Genomic DNA, 23,125 nt, shown 5'->3' on the forward strand with positions numbered 1-23,125 from the left:
ATCCAGATCTATAATTTTGTGATAATTTTTATCATTCACAATTAAAATTAATTGTTTAGTGATATTGACATAGTAAGTGTCATATAAATTTTAAATTGACGTCGCATAAATTACAATTACACTGAATTATTACAATAACGTGACATGATAAGTGACGCATAGATTGTCATACTAATTTGTAAGATATTACAATAAAAATTATAAATTTAATTGTGTATATGTTGTCGTATAGTATACATAATACCACATCATTTTAAAAGTTTTAAATGACGTAATACCTTGTATAGACAAGGATCATCTCAATTTTAAGTTAAACGAAAGTAAGTTATTCATAATCAAAATTTTATTTTATATATCTAATAGTATAAATGATGTCACGTTATTTAAAGTCTTTAAATGATGTGATAATATATTTATCAAGACATCATTAAATTGTAAAATTTAATGTTAACTATAAAATAGGTTTACTTAAAATGAGAGAGATCTTGTTCCACAAAGGGTTAAGGGTTACGGCACTATGATGAGGTGTTTAATAGAATTGAATATATATAATAAATGCAATAATGCATGAAAAAGAAAATGTGGGTATTGTCAATTCATCATTTCTTTTTCCTTCACGGATCATTGGAAAGGGGCTACGTATATATTAAAATCACGTGTGCAATCTCTCTTCTGAAGTTTTTTTTTTTTTTTTTTTCCTAATTCTCTTCTGAAGAAATTTGGAGCTCTGGGTTAGCGACTTAGCATGTGTATATAGTTATGGGCTTTCTGCTGGGCCCATGGTGTAATGGGTTGGTTTTTGACGAGGGATAATGAGAAAGTTACAACCCAAATAAGGAAATCAACACATTAGGCAATGGACAAAGTTTTTCTTCAAAATACTTTATTAAAAATATATATAAAAAATATATGAAGATCATATGATCTAAATATACATTCCAGCTTAATAGATTGAATTACATACATTTTTTCCAAGTCAATTTCGAGAATGATATAAATTTTCTACAAACTAAGTTTCAGAACATAAATGCTTAAAATTTAGTTTCTAAAAGTGTTGTGTTATTGAAAAATGTCATTAAAAAAGAATATTTTATTAAAAAAATGTCTCAAATGCTAAGGGACAATTCGCACTTTTAGAAATTGGGTTGAAATATATATATATATATATATTTTTAACCCAATTTATAGGAAATTTATGTGATTTAGAAAAGACTTTATTATTTAGCAATGAATAATGATAGAAACCATTTTTTTTTATCCAGTAATTATTTAACAATACTAATGTGATATTCTTAATTAACCTCCGAATCAATATTTGTTAAAAGAAAAATCTAATGATCAATTGGAATTATCGTATTAACATTTTGAAACAATTATAAAATAAAAATATGATATATATATATATATATATTATTGCGCAAGAGGCCAAATGCACTTGACTTTCAGTCTAAGTGATGAAGCTGGTGGACCGGCAGTTGGGATCCAGTGGGTATGTAAATACAAATCTTGCCGACCAAATCACAAAAACTTGGAAAGAAAATGATTTAAAAAAAAGGCGATTTTGTGGCTGCTGGGATTCGAGCCCAGGTCTCCACGGCCACAACGTGGAATTCTCACCACTAAACTACAGCCACAATGTTGTTGAAGGGAAGAAAATTATATATCTTAGTATATAATTAGCCTGAATGCTAATTATATAAGTACATTTATATGATAGAGTGGATTTTTTCTCTGGATTTGGGCGATGCAGCGCATTTCAGGTGCTGACTAAGTCAGGCCTAGATCGGCCCAGCAATGGTATTTTGGCAGCTATCTTTAACGAAGACGGAGAACCCACATATATCTTTTTCATCACAGGGCAGTTAGCAATAGCAACGGAAGACTGTCATGTAGCTAAAGACTAAAGTTACATTGAGTGGCCAATTTTTTTGTTAGAGATAAAAATAGGAGTAAAATTATTTATTTATTAATATCATACTTAAAGTTATTTATTTATTTTTAATCATGTAATATATATTAAACAATCATATAACCACCCAATATCATGTGAACAATTTATTTTAGCAAGACATATGCAATATACTCATCATCATGCATTATCTCTCTCTCTCTTTCTTTTTCCCAGCCCCTCGATCTTTTATTCTCATTGCCTTGATCCCTTGGACTCTAGGGTTTGGGACGTCCCTTGTTGGGACGTTGCAGATAAAAGCAGCGACACTGCCAATTGACGCATGTTCCCTCTTCCGCGCCCTCCACTTTGCAAAAAGCATTACACCTGATTAGTTCCATCCCCTCATCTCCCCTCTTCCTACGAACTCCCTTGAATCGTTTGCTTACTTCATGATATGGATATTTCCCCTTTATTGGAGCATATTCACGTTCACGTTCACCTTTTACAATATGCATGAGAAAGTTTTAAAGCCAATTAGTCACAAAAAGAGAGAGAAAACGTTATTTGCTCAATATTTTGGTGGCTATTGATATGACATTATGAGTTATAAAACCATGTTAATTCTATCAAATATAAAATTCAAAACATCGATACAAATAACATTATTTTTTTTTATATATAACAGTTTTCAGAGAAACTTTTCTTGATCTTACTACGGTTTGAGTTAAATTTTCCTAGAAATTACCAAAGGTTTAGAGCTACAAAAAATTTGATGTTAGATGATGAAATATCAATGAGTGAAAATTTAGATAAGGGTTGAAATAAGAATTGTAAGATTTTTAAATCACAATTAAGTGATACCCAACATGCAAAATATTTAATTAAAAGCAGAGGTAAATTACGTAGACAAAATTCGAACTTGAAACTTTTCTTTGATACCATATTAAATTACCAGTTGTCTCAAAATTTTAAGTTGATAGAAAAATTTGAGGTAATTACTTTTTTCTCTCATGAACTACCACTCTCCATTAATATGGCCTCATAAATTGACATTTTGACAACTCGACTACCTCGAACTACAATTTACTTAGTAAAACCCCCGTTGTCAGGGAATTATATATATGGCAATTCGAAACTCAATGTTTAAAAATTGGCAATGTACCCCCCTAATTTTCAAAAAATTTCAATTCAAACTCTCCGTTACTAATTTTTCTATAATTGGACGGAAATCATCACACTTGCGTCTCACATGAAATTTTGATGCTCTCTGTTCCAATTTTGCCATCATTAAAACCTATAAAATTACGTAATTACCCTCAATTTCATAGGTTTTAATTATGGTAATTACATAATTTCATAGGTTTTAATGAGGACAAAATTGAAATAGAGGAGAGACGCACGTGTGATGATTTCTATCCAATTAGACAGAAATTAGTAACGGAGGGTCTGAATTGAAAATTTTTGAAACATAAGAGGGTACATTACCAATTTTTAAATATTGGGGTTCGAATTGAAAAATTCCTGAAACTTCAGAGGATAAAGTGAATTTAACCACATATATATATATATATATTAACTTTAAGGGTATTATATGCTAATTTTGTTTATAAAGTTAGGGTATTTACGTCATTTAAAGTTTTTTTAACGAGGTTGAATAATTAAGGAGGGTTTGGATAAGAAAATTGTAGTCCGAGGTAGTCATGTGGTAAGAGTGTCAGTTTATGGGGCCAGATTGATGGAGGGTGGTAGTTTGCTGGGAAAAAAGGTAATTACCTCAAAATTTTAATTTAATTATTTAACTTGTATTCTAACTATGGCCTAACACTTAAAATAATTAATTTAATGTTTCAAAAAAAAATTAATTAATTTAAATTAGACAAATTATCATTTATCCCAAAAGTTTAAACATATAGAAAATGGATGGTTTAATCATTTAGTTAATGTTATGACAATAATTAGGGGAAAAAGAATTTATATAACATGTCTAATAATGATACGAACTACTTTTGATTTAACTGATTCCAAGTTAAAAGCTATATTGAATGCTAATTATAGGCATAACAAATAGAATTGAAACTACTTACCTCCGTTCATAGAAAATGCGAAGATGATCATCAAGAGGATAACAAAGATAAAAACATATATTCTGATTTTAGTCATACTTCTTTTTCCTTGTGCCAAATGCAATGGGGAAAAGAGATATTTATAGCAAAAGTCTTCGTTTTAGGCTTGGATTATGCTAATACAACATTAAGCTATGATGGGCCATCAACCATTGTATATTTCAAAGGGTTATTAGATTTGAGCCAATAATTATTATTTTTTTAAAAAAATAAATGCCTTATTAACCTTTTATGCTACTAAATTGACAATGTTTCTTCATTTTTTTCTTTTGAATTGTCAACCTAATAAGAAACTCTATTGTACGCTAAGTTGAACATAACAATTAACAAAAAAACAATGCAATAAATAAAAGGGAAAAATATCTAAAAAAAAAAAAAAACTTTTTTAACTCAACCGTTTTTGAAATAGCCCTATGAAGTTTAAAGTGTGCTAAAGTGATACATCAACGTTATCAAACTACTAAAGTGTGTAAAAAATGCCACTTTTTTTTTTTTTTTTTTTAATTATTATTATATTTCTATAATACCCTTATTCTCTTAAAAACCAAAATAAAAAATTAATAAAATAAAAACTAAAAATGTAATTTTTTTTAAAAAATGAAGAAAATTATTTTTTGGTTTAATATATTTATATATTTTTTAATTAAGAGTGACACGTGTCACCATTTTATTAGCGTTGACGTGACATCTAACAGAATTTGTAAAATATTTTAACGGAATTTAATTGTAGAAACTAAATTATTTTTTTGACATATCTTAGCTAGACTTCTGAATTTACTTTCATACGACATTAAGTAATTTGTAATTTATGCCAACTACAGTGCTAATCTTTTATATATGCCAAAAAAACTTGTTATTATTATTTTTATTTTTTTATTTATGCACTCCTTTGGTTTTTTTTATTTTTTTATTTTTTTTATTTTTTATTTTTTTAATTTTAGTTTTAAGAGAATAAAATTAAAATATTCATGGACGAACCACACACAATCTAGTTGGAAGGCGCACATGGCATGAATGATTGTTTGAGGGAAGAATGACCTTCAACTGGAGGGAACATGGTTTAAAAGGGGAGGTAATTAAGCACTCCATTCATTCATTCATTCCAAAAGCACACACTTCTTCCATAACTCTTTCGGTCGAGGAAGAAAGACTTTTTTCCAAGTTCTCAACTAATTAGGTATTATAGGTATTCCCCACCTGTTCACCCCGACAGGCTTCTAAGAGCCATTCTTCCCTATAATTTCTGGCCCCTCTTAACGTAAAGTTGGCCGTGCAGATTTTAGCATCATCAATATTTATTTAATTATATTGGCTTTATAAATCCAAAGCCTTTCAATTGGGCAACTTTATACCTCATTTTTTAAGTGCTTATACACTAATAAATGTGTTACTTTCATGAGTCGTAAAGTTTCATTATCGTATCAAAAGATTAAATTTATCTATGATAAATCATGCAAATATGTAATAATGAGAAAATATATGGGGAGGGGATGCGGGAAACTTGGCTGAATCCTCGGCGTTGTTGCCAATCTTGTGAGGAATATGTTTGGATTTCTCTGCTTTTGATAGGAGCGCCAAATCAATGCAACGTTCCCCCGCTTGGCATGGATATATGATTAATTATGAAAAAGTATCAAATATTAGGTTTAATAGATAAAATTGTGATTTAATATTTAGGGTTAATAACTTTTTTGGTACTTGGGTTTTAAGGTTTTTTAATTTTTTCCCCTAAGTTTTAAAATATGACAAAACTAGTACTTCAGATTTTGAAAAAGACCGAATCACTACCTCTAGTTTGAAAAATTCTAGCCACCCCCAGACTGGCCTTGGGGTGGCTGAGGTCAAACTGGGGGTGGCCGAGGTGGTTCGGCCACCCCCATCAAATTTTTCAAACTGGAGGTGGTAATTCGGTCTTTTCCAAAATCGGAGGTACTAGTTTTGTCATGTTTCAAAACCTAAGCGGGAAAATTAAAAAACCTCAAAACTCCAGTACTAAAAAAATTATTAACCTTAATATTTAAAATTGTGTATTTAAAAAAAATATATTTTATTATTTTCCATTTAAAAATATAATTTTATTTAAAAACGCACTCTTAGACAATTAAAAACAGCTTGAATTTTGAGCTTGGTTGACTAGCAATAATTGATAACAAATAATAATTCTTTTCCATCTATCTAGAATTTAATAATGTATATAAGGATTTTTTTTTTCATAAAGCTGTCGAAGCATATAATGGATCCAACGTGGATTCCAATTCGTGATTATATATGTATGGAAAGTGGATTAGACAGACTACATACTTTCACTTGTAATTTTAAATTCCATGTGACCTAGAACGTATATACAAATGGCATCTTGGGATCCCAATGTTTTTCCAATAAATAAATTTTTTAATTAATGGACAAAAATTTTCCTTTAAGATCCCAACAAATTTTTGTAACATATATAATGAAGAGGCAGAAAGAAAGAGGAATTAATTTCGATGAAGTTGGAGGTGGCATGGCGACAAACTTGCCCATGATCTTTATCTCACATTCTCCCATAACCTTTTTCTCTGACGTTAACTTTTGTGGGGGCTGATCTGATTAAAATAGTCCTTCTTTTTTAATTAGTGAAAGACAGCTTAATATAGTTAATAAAATCTAATAATCCAGAACCGCCACAATCATATAACAATAATTAAACACATCGGTGACTGGACTCTTCCTTGTGTACTAATCTTTTGGATTCATTATAAGTTAATGATTTATGTCATTAATTAATAAACTTCTCCCGCTTTCTTAACAATAATATTCCTATGACCCGCAAAAATTCAGATGTTATAGAAATTTATTCGTGCATGCTCAAAAAACAATTGCATGTCAAACACATATGATATCATAACAGAGATAATAACTAGAGATTTTAAATTCGAATCCTAGTTTTGTAATTTACTTCTCATTTCAATAAGTAATGTGCTTGTGTTTGATCTGTTTATGGAATTTCCTTCTTAATATCATTTAAGAATTTAACTCATATTAGTGCAAGGCATTTGAATTAACAAATTTAAACCTAATTAGATTACCTTAATTAATGTATCAGGCATCACTATAAATGCAGCATATTTACATACCAGTGGAAATAAATTGACTTATTTTCTGAGAAAATCATTAATGCAGTTATACAAATTAAGTAGCGGGCGACATGTTTCTATATATATGATGGTGGGTCCTAAATCTAGGTTAATTAGCAAGTAAAAAGGTCCATAATTTTTTTTTTTTTTTTGATGAATGAGCAAAAGGTCCATAATTATGTCTTGCTTGTTCTCTAATGGCATGGCTTTAATACCTATTTACAGTATCCAGAATATTGTGAGGCCCATCGAATGATTTGGAGGTGGGGTTGTGGGGGGTGGAGGAGAAAACCATGTGTTTTTGAGCCTCTAAACCGAAGACATTATATATACATGATCTCATAAATGGTTTTTTTTTCCAATATAATATGGAAGATATAGGGTTTCAAGAGCAAGTTAAGTTGCTTAAAGTTTCCTATACATAAGAAAAAGGTCACTTGTCAAGAGAGAGAGAGAGAAAGGAACCTTCGTTCTCTTTTATTTGGAAGGCAACTTTTAAGCTTAGACTTGAAGAGTAAAAGAGAAAATACGACCAAGTGAGAAGGCAAAAGGAGAGGAGTGTGGGTTTGTCTGTATCATTTGAGCTATATATTTGTTTTTGAATAGAGTGGCAGATCCGTGCAGTTAGTTAATTAACTCCATCTACTCATCATCTTGGGATTTTCAAGTTCATAAAGACTAAATCTAATGGAGTCTACAAATATTCATCATCAGCATCAGCTCCAAGAACAGTTCACTGAGTATATTTTTACTTCAGCAACCCAACCTGGCTATAAAGCATCAGCTACCCATGATTGGAGCCCAAGCTTCGTTTTGTAAGTACTACTACATCTATATATATGCATCTCCAGTACGTAGTTAATTTTCTTGAGCTTGTCTTAATATAACTAAATCCATGCAAAATTAAGCTGTTAAAACTTGATAATATATATATACACACATATATTCAATCCGAGGATTCAAGAGGTCTTGTTTTCTGATGTTTTCAGTAACATCAATGAAACATATAAAATGATTACGCATAGCTAGAGTCAAGAGTACACATATATATTACCACTTCTCAACCAAGCTAATCTTTTTTAAGAATATATAGTTAAGGGTGATCAGTATGTGTAAAACTAAAATATAATATTCACTGGTTTCTTCATAGTTGAGGCGCTTGATCACTAGAATAAAGTTAGTTTCCTAGGGTTAATCTTTTGTGAGTTTATATATATATATATATATATATATATATATGTTTGTTGACGTAGCTTGAAGACCTTTCTAAAGGGTTTTATACACTTATGTCTTGCACCTAATTACAGTTTACAGACTAATTAGGAGAGTATTTTGTGTGATTTTGTAATATTTTTGTTAGGTCTAAAACAGTACCATGTAAATCTTCGTGTCTCTATTTGGCTATTTGGCTAAGCTTACTATAATATTTGAACTCCAATCTTTTTATTTTTCTGAATCGTTGGATTGGCTGCTTATATATACGAATTTCTCTCTCTAATTTTCTTCAATATTGATCATGCAGAAATGGTAGTAACTACAATAGCTATATCAATATGATCACAGCTGAAAGCGTCCCAATTAGTTCAAGGGAATCATGGCCAAAATTTTCCATCGATGATCATCCTCTTCTTAGCCGACCTTCGGTTTGTCAAGACTTACTTTTTTGTGATGCAAAAAGTAGCCAACAATCAGCCAATCAGCTGCTGCTTCCAAAATTCAAAGAAGAGATGCCAGACACTTTCCCAAAATTGAGTGAAATGGTATGCAACAGCCTCTCTAATATTGCAGAAGACCAATCACTTTCACTACCAACAAAACATCATGGACATCAATGTTCTGCTAATTATGATCTATGTGAGAATCTATGTCTCGGCAACTTCTCTTCTGCTGGACAAGAGCCTTCGGCTGGAGATTTGTACTCTAATAGTCAGAACCCTGCAAGTTTTGGAGGAGTAGCTGGATCCAGTAGTTATAATTTCAGCCATGTTTTCCCATGTTTTTCAACTTCAGATCTATCTTCTTCATTAGCTTCAAATTCTTTGGGCTTAAACTTGCAAACATTGGATCTCTTGACATCTACCAATTATGGTGGGAATTTTAGCCAGGCTTCACATGATGTTGTAGGTGCTCCTAAAGGAATTAGTACTTCTCTAAGCCCTGATCACATGCAAGACCTCTCAGACAGCCCATCAAACAGCTCCAACAAGGTGAGCATCTTCTTCTTCTTCTTCCCAGTAATTAAATCATTGATATATATGATATTGCTTTTGCTTCTGTTAGTAAAATTATCATAAGCATATATAGACCATTGCAATTACAACTGCAAAAAAATAAAGGTATATAATTAACTGAGAACAAAAAATGGGCTAGCTAGAGGTTTAGACCCTAGAGGGGAAGATAAATGCATACCATTGGAGTTTTTGGCACTCTCAGACTCTCAGTAAACTAATTACTGTCTTTTATTATTTTTATTATTTTTATTATTGTTATTGAAACACGACATTTTAAACATGTTAAATCACTAGTTATCCTAAAAGTTTAAACTTATAGGAAGAAATAAATTTAATCACTTAATCAATACTTTAACACTCCCCTCACATGTGGGCTCAAATTACATTTTTAATAGGTGATGCACAACACGTAAAATATTTAATTTAAATAGGAATGAATTGACGGAGTCAAAGTTCAATCTCAGGACTTTGGCTCTGATACCATGTTAAATTACCAATTATCTTAAAAACTTAAGTTCATAGGAAGATGTAAATTTAATCATTTAATCAATACTTTAATAAAATATACATACTTTTAGCTATAGCTAGCTAGTAAAGCCAATATACATATATAGACTCAATGACCGTATTATATATTGTTAGAAAAAGTTTGAAGGAGCTAGATAGCTAGTAATGACAATATTGTATCAGATATTTGATTATATCGAAGGAAATCCTCCAGTTTTTCCGTTTCAAGTTTACATTTCTTTCTGCTTTATCCTCTTCGTATGTGTGGATAACTTTTACTTTATACATTCTAAGAATTCTCCTTACAAATTTTGTTCTCTTAATCATCAAAGTCTAAAAAGTCTTCACTTATAACATCACATTTGCTTCGTAAAAAAAGGTTATCAGTTGACGATCGACTTCAATATCGTCGCTGATAATGGTAGAAGTCGTTACAAATAGCGGAAGAACCTAAACATAAATTAAAATTTTGGAGTGTTCCACAATATTCATAAATTAAAATTTTCTCCTTGATTTTAAAAGACGCCAGGTTTAATGAATGGAGTTAGAAGAGCAAAGAGAGAAAGTAGTGCTTCTGAGCCAAAAGAGTCATTTGCAGAAGCTAAGAAGTCGCGGTCAGCGTCACGATGCTCATGCCCACCACTGAAGGTCATTATATAGATATATAAGATACTCAACAAATATTCAAGTTAAATTTTAATTACTCCACTTTGTAATAGTGCATGTGCGCTTGTGGGATTGGTTTTAAACTAGGTACGAAAGGAGAAGCTAATGGACAGGATTGCAGCTCTGCAGAAGTTGGTGGCACCTTTTGGCAAGGTATAATTACCATCTCTCTATTCTCTGTCGTTTCAATATGCTTCATCAGAACCCACTAATTATGTGTTTCTAAGAAAGGGGATTATAATATCTTCGATCGGCCATGCTTCTGTTCTGTTCTGTTCTGTCAACTTTTTTTAATGTTTTGAATGGATGGAGGTTGCAGACAGACACAGCCACCGTATTAACAGAAGCTATTGGGTACATCCATTTCCTTCATCAACAAGTCCAGGTGATTACTTTCTTTTTTTACTTTCCAACGTTTGATCTCTTCTGAATCCATGTATGTGATCATGATTTGATAGCCTCATAGCCATGGTATACTAATATCAGACAACTAGTGCAATCGAGAAAGAAACGTAGAATCTACTATAAACCCGCCCAAGTAACAAAGGTTTTGAATTTGTTGGCATTTCCGCTAGATTTAAAGTTTGAATTTTTATGGGTGTAAACAACTTTTTGGGGTTGTTCAACCCAATTCGTGGAGGGCGCATTGCCCTTCAGGAGTGGAGTGAATATACGAAGTGGCATTTCTCGAGAAATTTCTGTCATTTAAAAAAAAGAAGTGGAATCCACTTTCATAAATTAAAGCTACCGTGTTACTATGGAGCACATAAGATATGCAAAAAATAACCCACACACTAGCTGTATTAAAGAACGTGCACTTCTCATTGGAACTCAAACAGGTTTTGATTTTTGCAGGCATTGAGCACGCCTTATACGAAGTCCTCGCACAGCAAGCCCATTAGAGCCATGCAACCGGTAAGATATTCAATTCTTCTGGCCATATATATATATATCCCTTAACATGGGAAAAATACATATTATTTAAAGAACACATATGAAAGGAATTTTCTTTGACTCAATTTTGAAAGAAATCTTTGTCCATTTATTATATTCAAGAAAATTGGTTTGATATGATTTGTTTTTGTTAATAATAATGACAGGGTTTGAGGAAGGAGGAAGGAGCAGAGCCAAAACGAGACCTTAGAAGTAGAGGGCTGTGCCTCCTGCCCCTATCATGTGCATCATATATAGGTAGTTATGACGTCTGAGGGCTTTTAGTCACCACGATCACCAATAAAGGAGACAATTTGAAGGCTGTAATTTAAAAAATTTACTACTGAAATTATGAAAATTAGATAAGCCTAACTTATGCTTACCAGGAAAAGTATCATCTCCATTTCAAATAAAATGAATAGTATCTGGTTAGTGTATTTTAGAAGGGTAAAATTGTCAAAAAAAAATTAAAATGACAATTTTACCCTTCTAAAAAAGACTAACCGAATATTCTTCATTTTATTTGAAATGAAGAGGATCCTCTTCCTGCTTACCAGGCTAGCTACTCTCATGGACTTAATGCTTGCCCACGTTTTTATTGTACTGGGCTCTACTCATGTGCAAATTGGTCGACCTCTATATATGACAATTGTTCATGTTTAGCAAAATTAGTCAGTCTTTTATTAGTGCTCATAAGAGTACTATAAATTATAAGTTTCTTTTTCTAATTTATATTTCACTTATCATATTATCATATTAGTTACTAAAATACTATCTACCATGTAATAACCCATATTATACTTGTCATTTCCATTTATGTAAGTAAGTGCTTATTGCTTGCTAGGTCACATGGGTATTCAAATTAGTTGTGTTTTCCATGGTTTTCCGATGTTAAAACATTCTAACAAAACGGCTCTCATACCTCTATCAAAACACAACGTTCCTTGTTCCTTCATCGATTGGTTATATCCTCCCCTTCTGTATCTCTTTTTCTAGTTTCGGCCTCAGATTAGTTTACAAACTAACGCTACCACTTATCACGTTAGCTACTAAAATGTAGATGGTCAAATATTTGTAAATCGATTATATTAAGAATTGTAATACCTCATTTTCCTCTTCCAACACTGTTTTTCTTTTTTTCTTTTTCTTTTTGTTTTATTTGCCATCCAAGATCTTAATCTCTGGCCTTTTGCTCCTTATCACGGAGCACAAGCATCGAGAATATCACTTGTTTATAGGTGCACCAACCTTGGTGGCATTCTCTCTCTTTGGTCATCATCCACACCATAATAAGGACAATAAAAATTGATGCTCTAAGACTTGTTTGGCATTTAGATGGACGGGACCCCAATTATTACTGAATATATATATTATATATATACGCAAATTAAATATTCGACAAAAGCTTTTGATTTATATATTTTGCAAGGGGACGGAGAGTACATTTAGGTGGCTTTGGAGAAGTGAACATCACCGCACTTGGTATCCTGAGAGAGCATCTCTAGGCGTTCAGCATTTCCTTCTTCACCAGCTAAACTGCATTATATGCCAAAGTTTGAAAATCAGACAATTCCACCTAAAACTTAATGTTGATGAACAAAAATAAATACAGCAATGTTATGGTCTTTGGTAACATACCAATTTCTTCTTCTTCTTCTTCTTTTTGTCAAGATAAGCTATGAGCTCCTCTTGATGGACAAGTGAGTCCTCTAAAGCCTGAAAATCCAAGAGTAATCAGTATGGGATCAAAAAACCTCCAACACAATCAGGTATCTAATTGGATAGGATTCCCAAAACTTTTGCTACCATATTTTTTTCAAATCCACCATTGGATCATGTGGGTCTTACATATCCAATGGTGGATTTGAAAAAAATATGGATAAGAGATGAAAGAATAGCAGGTCTCTAAACAAATAGGACACAATCATCATGCAAATAATAGCTTTTGTTTTCCCCCCCTTTTGACCGGCTTTTACTGCTATCTTTAATTATATGCATAACAAGGAATTTCCTGGAAACCAACAATGAGTACCTTCTTGGTTGCCATAAGCTCTTGCTCCAAGGCATCAACCCGGCTTATAGCAGCATTCAGTATTTGTTCCTTCTCAGCTGGCATGCCAGCAGGTTTCATGCTCAAAACACTAACTTTCTCTTCCAATTCAGCCATGCGTTTCAAGACAGACATGTACTCGACGCCAGAGATGGCAGGTTCAGGAAACTGGTGTGAAGGTGCCTGGCCTTTGAACATGGTGTCAACACAGTAAAAGGGGCTGGAGTAGATGGTGGCATCTGTGACCTTCTTGGGCATGTTGCGGGTCAATCTGACCATGGTGACAATGCCCATAATAATGGCCATAAGACCAGTAAAAATTTGAGAGCTGAACCCTTCAGGAATTTTGCAAGCATCATGCATGGCAAAACAATCTGCTGCTGAAGTTATAGAAAACTTATAATATGTATGATTTTTTTTTCAAAATAATATAGCAAATGCTATTTGGATCGGAAGGCAAAATACAAAAGAAAGAATAAGGTCGCCTAAACATTGTTTTTGCATAAGGAAAGCATATAACCCCAAAAATTCACACAATCGTGAATTTAATCTATCAAAAAATGGTCCACATGCATACAAATATACTCTACCATTTGCTGGTTTCATAAAGGGTATCTCTATCAGGAAAAGCCTATATATCATAAATTCTTAAGAAGGAAATAATAGAAGTGTTGATAAAAATTGGTCATCATCATTATATTAGCAATAGCACCCTGTTTTGCTTTGTAATCAACTAAAAGAAAATGGTTGACAGAATTATGATGCTCTTCCTGACTAAAGCTTATGATTTAACTAGGCTAATTAGTGAAAACTAACATATGCAACATAAGTACAATTTTCTCCTGTATCTTCTTCCTAGGTGACATGTTGTGACAGGTGCTGTAAAGCCATGACATATGCAGACACCGGACCAGTTCATAACATTGTGAATACTCGAGTTAGATGGAGGAACATGCTGAACACACCAGGTCCAGGTTCCCCCATTTTTTCGTAAATGATCCCAGATCTAATTCAAATGTCTGAAAGTAAACGTAGGGAAACAATTGCCACTTCTTTCTAATTTCTTCTTGAAATTCCAAAACAAACTATGTCAGGAAAAATAGGCAAGCCTAATAGTCATGCTCAGATCTGTGCAGTTACTTTATTACTCTTCATGATATAGATAAGAGCCCATAAATACTTTAAAAATGAGTATGTATGTATATCTGCAACAATAAACATAGGCGGTGTACCTTTTGAAAGGGAAAATCTTTCATTATCTACCATCTTTTGCCAAGTCAGATCCACTTTTTTATCAACCACTGGGACAAATTCTTCATACCTGTAGGTTTCTTGGAAATCTTGTGTAATGGAAACCTGTGGGGTTTGTTGTTCATCAAAAGTTAGAACTGTCACTTATATTGACAAAAGCGACAAAATACAGAGGAAATCGGGAAGCCTCCGAGCCGGGGGTTGCGGGGGATGAAGAAATAAGTGAGCATAAAAGAGTGCATGTACATCAAACACAAATAAAACGAAGTGGAACTCTACCCATTTCAGATCCCCCAACACCTACTATGAAGACAAACAAAGGAGGGCATTTTGACTTGTGTCATACTAGGAACCCATGGCGCTCCAGTCTTTTCAGAGTCACGTGTCCAAAATAAAAAAAAAGTAATGCTCAACAACCCGTAGAACAAGGTTTCTAGGTACTTATGAACCTAATATATTCCACCACCAGGCATTCCAACTTGGATGCCTCACACTATAAACAAGGTCCTTTGAATTTAGCTTCATTGGATTCATCAAGAGAATGAATGCCAATGGTGCAAAAATATTTTCCAGATGCCCTAAGCAACTCTTTCTGCTTAAACTAGCTTCTGACACAGAGACAGAGTTTTTTTTTTTTTTTTTTGAAAAAAAAAAATTATTGACAAGATTAAACATGAAGCCTGCAATACTTACTTCACGGATAGGAGCGAGTTGTGTGTGCTTGATATGCTCCCCTGGAAGTCTATAAGGGAAAGATTGCATGTCATCTACATCTGGAGCTGCCTCCATGCTGGAAGAGTCACGTCCCTGAAAAAGGACACATGAAATAAATTAGTCAGTTTATCATTGACAAGGAGCACGGAAAGCCATTGGAAAGCACAAATAATTCGGATGGAGATAATCCAGCACCAAAAAACATTACAATTAGAGGGGTATATCAATGAGGAAAAAAGCAGAACAGATACATGTTCAAAGATCAAGCAAGACCTTGGTGTACACTATCTTGTCCTCAGAAATTGTCTTCTCCTCAGTGATTTGAGTCTTGGGTTTCTTTGTACATTTATGATCACCATTTTGAACCATCTGCAGGTCCATAAATCAAATAAATAAGGTTGCTAATTCTAGTTTAAATCATACAAAGATAGTCCGTCGACTTGTAAGTAACAGGGGAAAACTGAAAATTGTAAAAAAGGAGTTTTCTAAATCACGTTTAGTATCTCATTGTCCTTCCATGGGCCTTTATCAGAACGCATGCAGCCTCCTTGATCGGCACAGGTACAAGTGCCTCCTAGAAATTCTGGCAACTCACTGGTGCACCAAGACAGCCAAATAATTTTAAGTACAAAAAGAAAAATGGAAAAATGAAAGAAGAAATTACTCATCTAAAATAGAGTAGATATAATAAAAAAAAGTAAGATAAGAAACCAAGATGAGATAGAAGTGCAAAGTACTTTAATCATTAGAAACTTTTACCTAGCATCAATTATTTCAAGCAACTTGCTCTGGTATTTATTGCCAAGAACCTGGTTAATAATACGAGTTACTGATTAATACATTCCCTAAATCAAAACAAGCAGATTCAGCATAAGATGTGTCCATACATGGATTTTTGCTGTAGTGTTAGGGTCAAGGAAAGACTTCACAGTGTTCCACAATATTCTAAATCCAGAACCAGCATTGATGATGAACATCCGACTCAAAGTCTGCAGTGAAGAAAAAAATCCACATGGCATCAATAGTCCTGTTATCTTCAGTATAAATACAAGGTACATAGACAACAAATCAGAAAGACATTACCTCGGGATAATTGTCACCATCAATCTTCTGAAGCGAACCAATAAGTTCCCTGGCAGCTTTGTTGAAATTTTTCAGTCCCTGTGGCATTGATTCAACATCAAGATAATCATTATCCAAAAAAATAAAAAATAAACAGAACATCAAGATTGCTTTGCAAAACATTCTCCCTCACTATCTCTCTCTCTTCTCTCATTGTTTGTGCTCTACAGGATCTTTTTTAATTTTGTAGGCACCTTTGCAAAATTACAGCTACCTAATTTTTTATTATTGTTCTCACGTACCACTCCTTGCACATCCAGGATGGTTGTACTTTGATCAATGTGCTTCTTTGCTGCAATTGAACAAGCTGGGAACTTTACAGCAAATGTCCTCTCAAACTCCCGTACATGGTATTTCACATATCGGTCCATGTTTGTGACCTGCATCAGCTTGGTTGGATCTACTTTGCCTAATCTCTCGATGTACACAGGTCGTCCATCCTTATCTACTCCATGATGCCCTTGGGGATAGTATTCCAGGACTTCATCGATTTCTTTAAATTCAAAGTCCTTTAGAAAAAGGGATAAGAAAAGAAAAAATGAATGCAGCTCAGCTGAAGTGGCACACTTGGGAAATTAAACTTCTTTTTTGAAAATAGAAAAGAAAGCACAATTAGAGCAAAAAATGAAAGCAAATAAATAATAAAAACTTTGAACCATCTGTAGCCTCGGCCACCCGTTTCTGCAATAAATACCTCAATAATAGTGTCAGCACCAAATTCCTTCCTCCACTGGATTGTGTCAGACCACATTTGCTTTGTTTTTTCAATATCGAATTTCCTGGCCTTCAAAAATCTGTAGAATCAAAGGGCAACGTTTTAAAATTACTTGATAAAAAGTTTAAACAAATGGCATTTTATAAGAAAAGAAGTACAGCCCTTATGTTCGTCCCCTCTTTCATAGAATTAATCTTCACAAACTACTCAATGCATGCCATTTACTTCCAAAGGCACTGTCAAATATTAACTAAGATGTTTAATCTTCTGGCAACACATTGATTTCAGTGCAGTTATATGCAACTGTGAGCTTAGAAGAATGGGATATATGATAATTTACCAATCTAACAGAAGTATACATACATGAACATATTGTTTATAATCTGAATAATCCATTTTTCCCTTTAAAAAATTATCCTTTTTCCTTTACTTCTTTATAAACAAATTTTGTTTATCTATGGCCATGTAGTAGAACCAAAACCATACACATTCATCCACAGAACTGATGGTGGAACAAAAAAAAAAAACACCTGAGCATCATATGATAATCATCGTGCTTCGCAGGCAGTAGCTCCTCCAATATAAGCGCTTGACGGAAAGCATCCACAGCCTGCAACTCCTCCACATCATGCACATCCTCGATTTCAACAGACATGACTTTACTACTTTTCCTACCCTTTCTTGTCAGCGAATGCCTGAACTTGGTGGAGGCATTGATTGCTTTCTGCTTCAAAGACCCAATTCTAGTCCTCTTCTCATCATCGAAGTTTTCAACATCAGATCTTTCCTGGGCTGTAAGCATACTATCATTATATATAACCACCATATGTGAGGTATCAAAATAGAAAAAAATTAAAGAGTTTCCTATCATTGCTATTTTCATTCTCAGCATGTCAAAGCATATGAATATAAATCTATTTGTGCAATCAGCAGGCAACAAAATTCTTTGGCTGTTAAACACCCAAGAAAAAAAAGAAACAAGATAATAATTATCATTACAGTTGAACCCTTAATACTATTCTTCTGCAGATATATATAATCCTACTTACACTCTGACTGGTGGCAATATTGCTGATATTCGTGCACAGGTGAATAAAATCACAGAAAGTTTTCCATTTACTGAATATTTGGAATCTTTTTAAAACAATAATGCATCACATTCCAAACTCTAGCTCTTATGGTCGGTGCACAAGGGAATATGAACCTGATAAGGAACTTATTATTTATTAACAAGGAAATATACGAAGAAACATGAAAAGATTTCGAACCGGGCTTACCAGGTTTTGGAGAAAGTGGTGCAGACATGGTGTCACTCAGTAAGTAATTGCTGTATCGGCTTCGACGAAACAGAGGGAAGAAGAATCAAGCACTCATATCACAGAAATTGCGAGAACCACCAAAGCCTTGCCCAAATGCCTACATTCCCACCAATATTTCATCACCAAAACTTAAAAAGAAAAAAGTCACTCAATCAAACAATATCTATCTCCAATTCTTCAACAAGAACAAGAAAAATAATAAAATAAAACATAAAATCGTAATTTTTACCTAAAAATCGAAACCCTTGAAAGAGGTTTTGCGGGGGGGGAGAGGCAGAGAAAGTAGAGTATAAAAGAGCGTGTAATTCTGAAGAATAAGAGCGTCTGTTAGAAAATGGCGGAGATACAATGAGGTGCAGACACGACCGCACAAGGCGCGAGAGCATATGATCTTGACCTTGTCTCAGCGCCATTGGATTTCTCCAGCTGTTATTGCTCTGAGAGAGAGAGAGAGGCGAAATGCGAGGCCACTCCGCTCAAAACCTAACGGATCCAACTAAAGCGCCTTTTAGCTGTTTCCCGGCAAAATGGTTTTACTGCTTGGCGTCGTATTGTATGATATTAAACGGGGGAAACCTCTCGTCGTTTTGCCTTCCCCACTCTCAAATAGCCGTTAGTTTTTCTTTAAAATAATTGCAGCGGTTGTTCAAGTCGCTTTAACAGCATTCTCATCCCGCTCCTTATTTTGAGAAATTTCTATTTTAGGAAACAATTTGGGGTAGTATGAAGTATGAACAGTGCTCCCTACTACTACTAGAGAGCTCTTCTCAAATCATTAAAAAAAAAAAAAACATAAAAAGTTTGGCATTCACTCTCATTTCAAGAATAAAATAAATAAATTCTTAAAAAAGATATTTAAATGGAACATTAAAAATAGATTCTTAGTTTTGAAAAAGTAGATAGCTAAAATATTAAAAAAAGAAATGATTTTTGTTACTTTAAAAAAAAAGAAAAAACTAAAATAGAGAATAAATTTAGAGAACGGAATGAAAAATACTCTAATAAATGCGTATTTTTGTTAATGTGTTTTCCAAAGAAGGGTAAAAACGGTTTTGAGATTTATTATTATTATTATTATTTTGTGGGATTCACATTTTAGAAAATGTTTTCGAGACTATATTCTCTTAATTTGAGAAATTCAAATAGATGTAAACCCTACTTGTAAAAAAATAATAAGAGAAAGAGCACAAAAAAAAAAAAGGGTGTAAATTATCATATTAATATTATAAAATAGTTATAAAATAAAAATATAATATATTTTTTATTACAAAATAAGAAGGGACGACTGTGGTCCGTAGACTTATATATTAATATACTTTCGTAGACTTAAATATTTATATATGTAGTCTTTACGAACAGCAATCTAGTAGTATAATTTTAAATCAATCCGTATGAAGGTGATCATAATATTGTTGTTTGGTAGTGGTGTAATACGTTTTCTAATTATTTTGCAGGATCTATTTAATATTCTCATATATTTCAAATGTAGTTTAAATTCATGAGGCTAATCAATCCCTCAATTTAGACCTACCTAATCATACCCACCCCAATCATCTAATATTTTATTGTTGACAAAGGTTACATGTAAAGACTTTGTGTAGGACATGTTGAATGGTCTCCCCAATTAGGGGTGAGCAAATTTACAATTTACCGTCATTGAATCATCACTGATAAACAATTAACTTTCAGCAGTCGGTAGGCAGAATAAAAATATTATTTTGACATTGGTTCGGTTTGGTAGGCAGTATACAAAAAATTTCATCGATTAACCGACAATTAACCGATTTTTCAAATGAAATTTAAATTTTATATGGTAGGTTGTCTTATTGTTTTGTCCTATTGATTTGTGGTTGTTCTTTTGGTAAGTGTTCCATGCAAGGACGGAGGCAGAGTTTCGTATGGGTAGGGGCCAAGGAAATTTTTTTTTTTACCTTCAATTTTTTATTTATTTTTTCCTTGTGAGTTGGGGGGTGGCCATGGCCTATATGGGCCACCCCATTCCTCTGTTTCTGTTTCTTTGGATACTTTTTCTTTTCATTTATAAATATAAATGCTTTATTAATTTTGTAGTTACAAGAAAATTGATAAATGGGCCACCCCACTCGTGAGGGATGCTTCAATGCGGACCACAGAATGCACTGAAGCATCCCTCACGAGTGGGGAATAGGATTCTCTCCATTTCAAAATCCCTCCATTTCCTCCATTTAGTGCATTTTGAAGAGTATTGCATTTAATGCACTACTATCATTAAAAATTTTAGACAACACTACCCTTCAAAATGCACTAAATGGAGGAAATGAAAGGATTTTGAAATGGAAAGGATCCTTTTCCCACGAGTGGAGATAGTCAGATAGAGACTTTGCGCGTGGGACATGTTGACTGTTCCTCCCAATTATTAATTACTTCTCCTCCAGTATTGTCAAAGAAGGTTTGCGCTACACTTACTTCCCACGAAATATCCATCTGCTTTCGGGGACGCTGGGGGAAAGGGTATTAATTAAAGTGAACCCACATTCAAGCCCTGCAGGGTGGGGGGAGAAGAAGAAGAAGAACATCTGTCAAGAATGGCCGGAAAGAGAGAGAGAAAGAGAGCATTTCTAGAGAACGGAGGGCTTGTATTGGAGAAGGTGGTGGCCTCTTGTAACGGCAGGCCTATGCCCATCCGTACCTTCTCCTATCAACAGCTTATCTTGGCAACCAATAGCTTTGATCATCGCCTTATTCTTCATGCAGACCAGGGGTATGAATTGTACAAGGGTTCTTTTGAAGGCAGAATACTTTCCATTAAGAGTTATAAAGAAGTGTCCAGAAAGGACTTGGCCGTAGGGAGTATAGCTATTTCCACAAAGGACTTGGCCCTAACTGATATAGCTATTTCAGCAAAGACGAGCGCTCACAAAAACATTCTAAGACTGGTAGGATGTTGTCTCGAGACTTCAACTCCGACTTTAGTGTATGAATATGCTCAAAATGGAGTCCTTGCCGATCAAATTGATATCTCTCGACGACAAGGTATGTCCATGGTGTGGCATAGTAGGTTAAAGATTGCAAGGCAAATTGCTTATGTAATTGCATATCTTCACACAGCATTCTTCAGACCCATCATCCATAGGCATATAAAATTGGAAAATATCTTCTTAGACCATGATGACGTTCCCAAATTGTGTGATTTTTCACATTCCATTTCAATTCCTGAGGGTGAAACTCACGTGGTAGTTGATCGGGTGATCGGAACTTTGGGTTCCTTATGCCCTAGATATATGGCTACAAGCATCGTAACAGAGAAAACGGATGTCTATAGCTTTGGTATGGTTCTATTACAGCTTTTAACTGGACAAGATAGTTATCGTTTATGCAAACTAGCTGGTAATGATTTTAAGAATGAGAAGTTGCTAGGTTATTTGAGAAACCACGCCAGTAATATTACGGATCCTACAATCTTGGCAGAGGGAGGAGGAACTGGTGTGGAGCAGCAATTACAAGCTGTGCTACAGCTTGCTCTCACATGCATAGAGGGCGATCCAGATGTAAGGCCGACAATGGTGGATGTTACAAAAGAACTCAGGTTGATTGAGCGGTCCATCGCATGATAATTTTATGCTTGATCTTGAGCCTCGTTTTGCTTGAAATTTAAGTCTTTGTAGAGTTGTACCCTTGATATCTTCATTCTGTCCGAGTTGAACGTGAATCTATCGGTGGTTGTTTTCGTAATTTTAGAAAGAAATAAAATAAAAGTTAATTATGCAGTTGAATTTGATATCATTTTAGTTTTTAGAAATTTCGAATTTTGCCATTTTTTAGACTTAACAGGCTGGCTGAGCTAGTATTTCCACTTCCCCATATTTGAATTATTGGACAGAAGAAGATCAACCTTCTTTTTCCCGGAGCAACTTTGCTTATCACCACTTTTGGCTTCTTCATTCCGATCGATACAATGTATTGATCACTTTTTGTTTTTTTTTTAATAGTGTTTTTAATTACTATTCAATAGTTTAAGAGCAACTTGCTTATCACTATTCTATTATCTTCGTTTGAGATGATGCATAATATTAAATATTAATTAAATAATTTAATTTATCTCTTTTTATAAACTTAATTTTTTTGGACAAAGTGGTGATTTAATATAGTAGAAAAGCAGATGTCTTGAATTCGAATATGGTTTTCGTCAATTCACCTTCTATTTCAATTAAATATTTCAAGTGTTGAGCCTCACTTATTAAAAAAAAATTTGAGCAGAACATCAAGATTTACGTGATTCAGTTTAACAAGCCGACGTTACAAGATTTACCACACTGCCCACCTTTTGACTGCAGATAGTTTATCCTTATTATGCAGCATTGCAAGTGATCCGTTAACCGGTCCAGCCATCAAAAAAAATATATATATATGCTTCAACAAAACTCATGGTAGGTAGTAAATTGTATTTTTCCCTCTTATTGAAGACCGAAATCAAGAAACAATTGACAATTGTAAACTTAAGCTGATGAGAT

The 23,125-nt window shown here is 33.6% G+C and overlaps 3 protein-coding genes and 1 non-coding gene across 7 annotated transcripts; 2 read left to right on the forward strand and 2 right to left on the reverse strand.

Annotated features, from left to right (window-relative positions):
* Window positions 1-1,562: 1,562 nt before the first annotated feature.
* TRNAH-GUG (transfer RNA histidin (anticodon GUG)) lies at window positions 1,563-1,634 on the reverse strand. The gene has a single exon. It is a non-coding gene; the product is annotated as a tRNA-His (tRNA).
* Window positions 1,635-8,884: 7,250 nt separating this feature from the next.
* On the forward strand, window positions 8,885-11,739 carry LOC132173129 (transcription factor bHLH110-like). The gene is made up of 6 exons (XM_059584716.1): window positions 8,885-9,334; window positions 10,388-10,513; window positions 10,619-10,684; window positions 10,851-10,916; window positions 11,387-11,446; window positions 11,632-11,739. The coding sequence occupies exons 1-6, from the start codon at window positions 8,885-8,887 to the stop codon at window positions 11,737-11,739; spliced, it is 876 nt and encodes a 291-aa protein (XP_059440699.1).
* Window positions 11,740-12,851: 1,112 nt separating this feature from the next.
* On the reverse strand, window positions 12,852-19,121 carry LOC132168920 (phosphatidylinositol/phosphatidylcholine transfer protein SFH12). Of its 4 annotated transcripts, none has more exons than XM_059580009.1 (15): window positions 18,865-19,121; window positions 18,594-18,732; window positions 17,847-18,108; window positions 17,296-17,395; window positions 16,844-17,110; window positions 16,563-16,640; window positions 16,367-16,468; window positions 16,239-16,288; window positions 15,974-16,073; window positions 15,753-15,848; window positions 15,459-15,572; window positions 14,747-14,870; window positions 13,497-13,849; window positions 13,103-13,180; window positions 12,852-13,000 (listed from the first exon to the last, which is right to left on the reverse strand). In XM_059580009.1, the coding sequence occupies exons 2-15, from the start codon at window positions 18,619-18,621 to the stop codon at window positions 12,989-12,991; spliced, it is 1,764 nt and encodes a 587-aa protein (XP_059435992.1). In that variant the 5' UTR covers window positions 18,622-18,732; window positions 18,865-19,121; the 3' UTR covers window positions 12,852-12,988. The 4 variants fall into 4 exon arrangements, with proteins under 4 accessions (XP_059435992.1, XP_059435990.1, XP_059435989.1 ...); XM_059580007.1 differs by having other exon boundaries at window positions 13,497-13,888; XM_059580006.1 differs by having other exon boundaries at window positions 13,497-13,891.
* Window positions 19,122-21,104: 1,983 nt separating this feature from the next.
* LOC132171876 (serine/threonine-protein kinase ZRK1-like) lies at window positions 21,105-22,398 on the forward strand. Its single transcript, XM_059583287.1, has one exon. The coding sequence runs from the start codon at window positions 21,200-21,202 to the stop codon at window positions 22,223-22,225; it is 1,026 nt and encodes a 341-aa protein (XP_059439270.1). The 5' UTR covers window positions 21,105-21,199; the 3' UTR covers window positions 22,226-22,398.
* The last annotated feature ends 727 nt before the right edge of the window (window positions 22,399-23,125 follow it).

This window comes from Corylus avellana, chromosome ca2 (genome assembly GCF_901000735.1).
Source record: "Corylus avellana chromosome ca2, CavTom2PMs-1.0".
Lineage (NCBI taxonomy): Eukaryota > Viridiplantae > Streptophyta > Magnoliopsida > Fagales > Betulaceae > Corylus > Corylus avellana.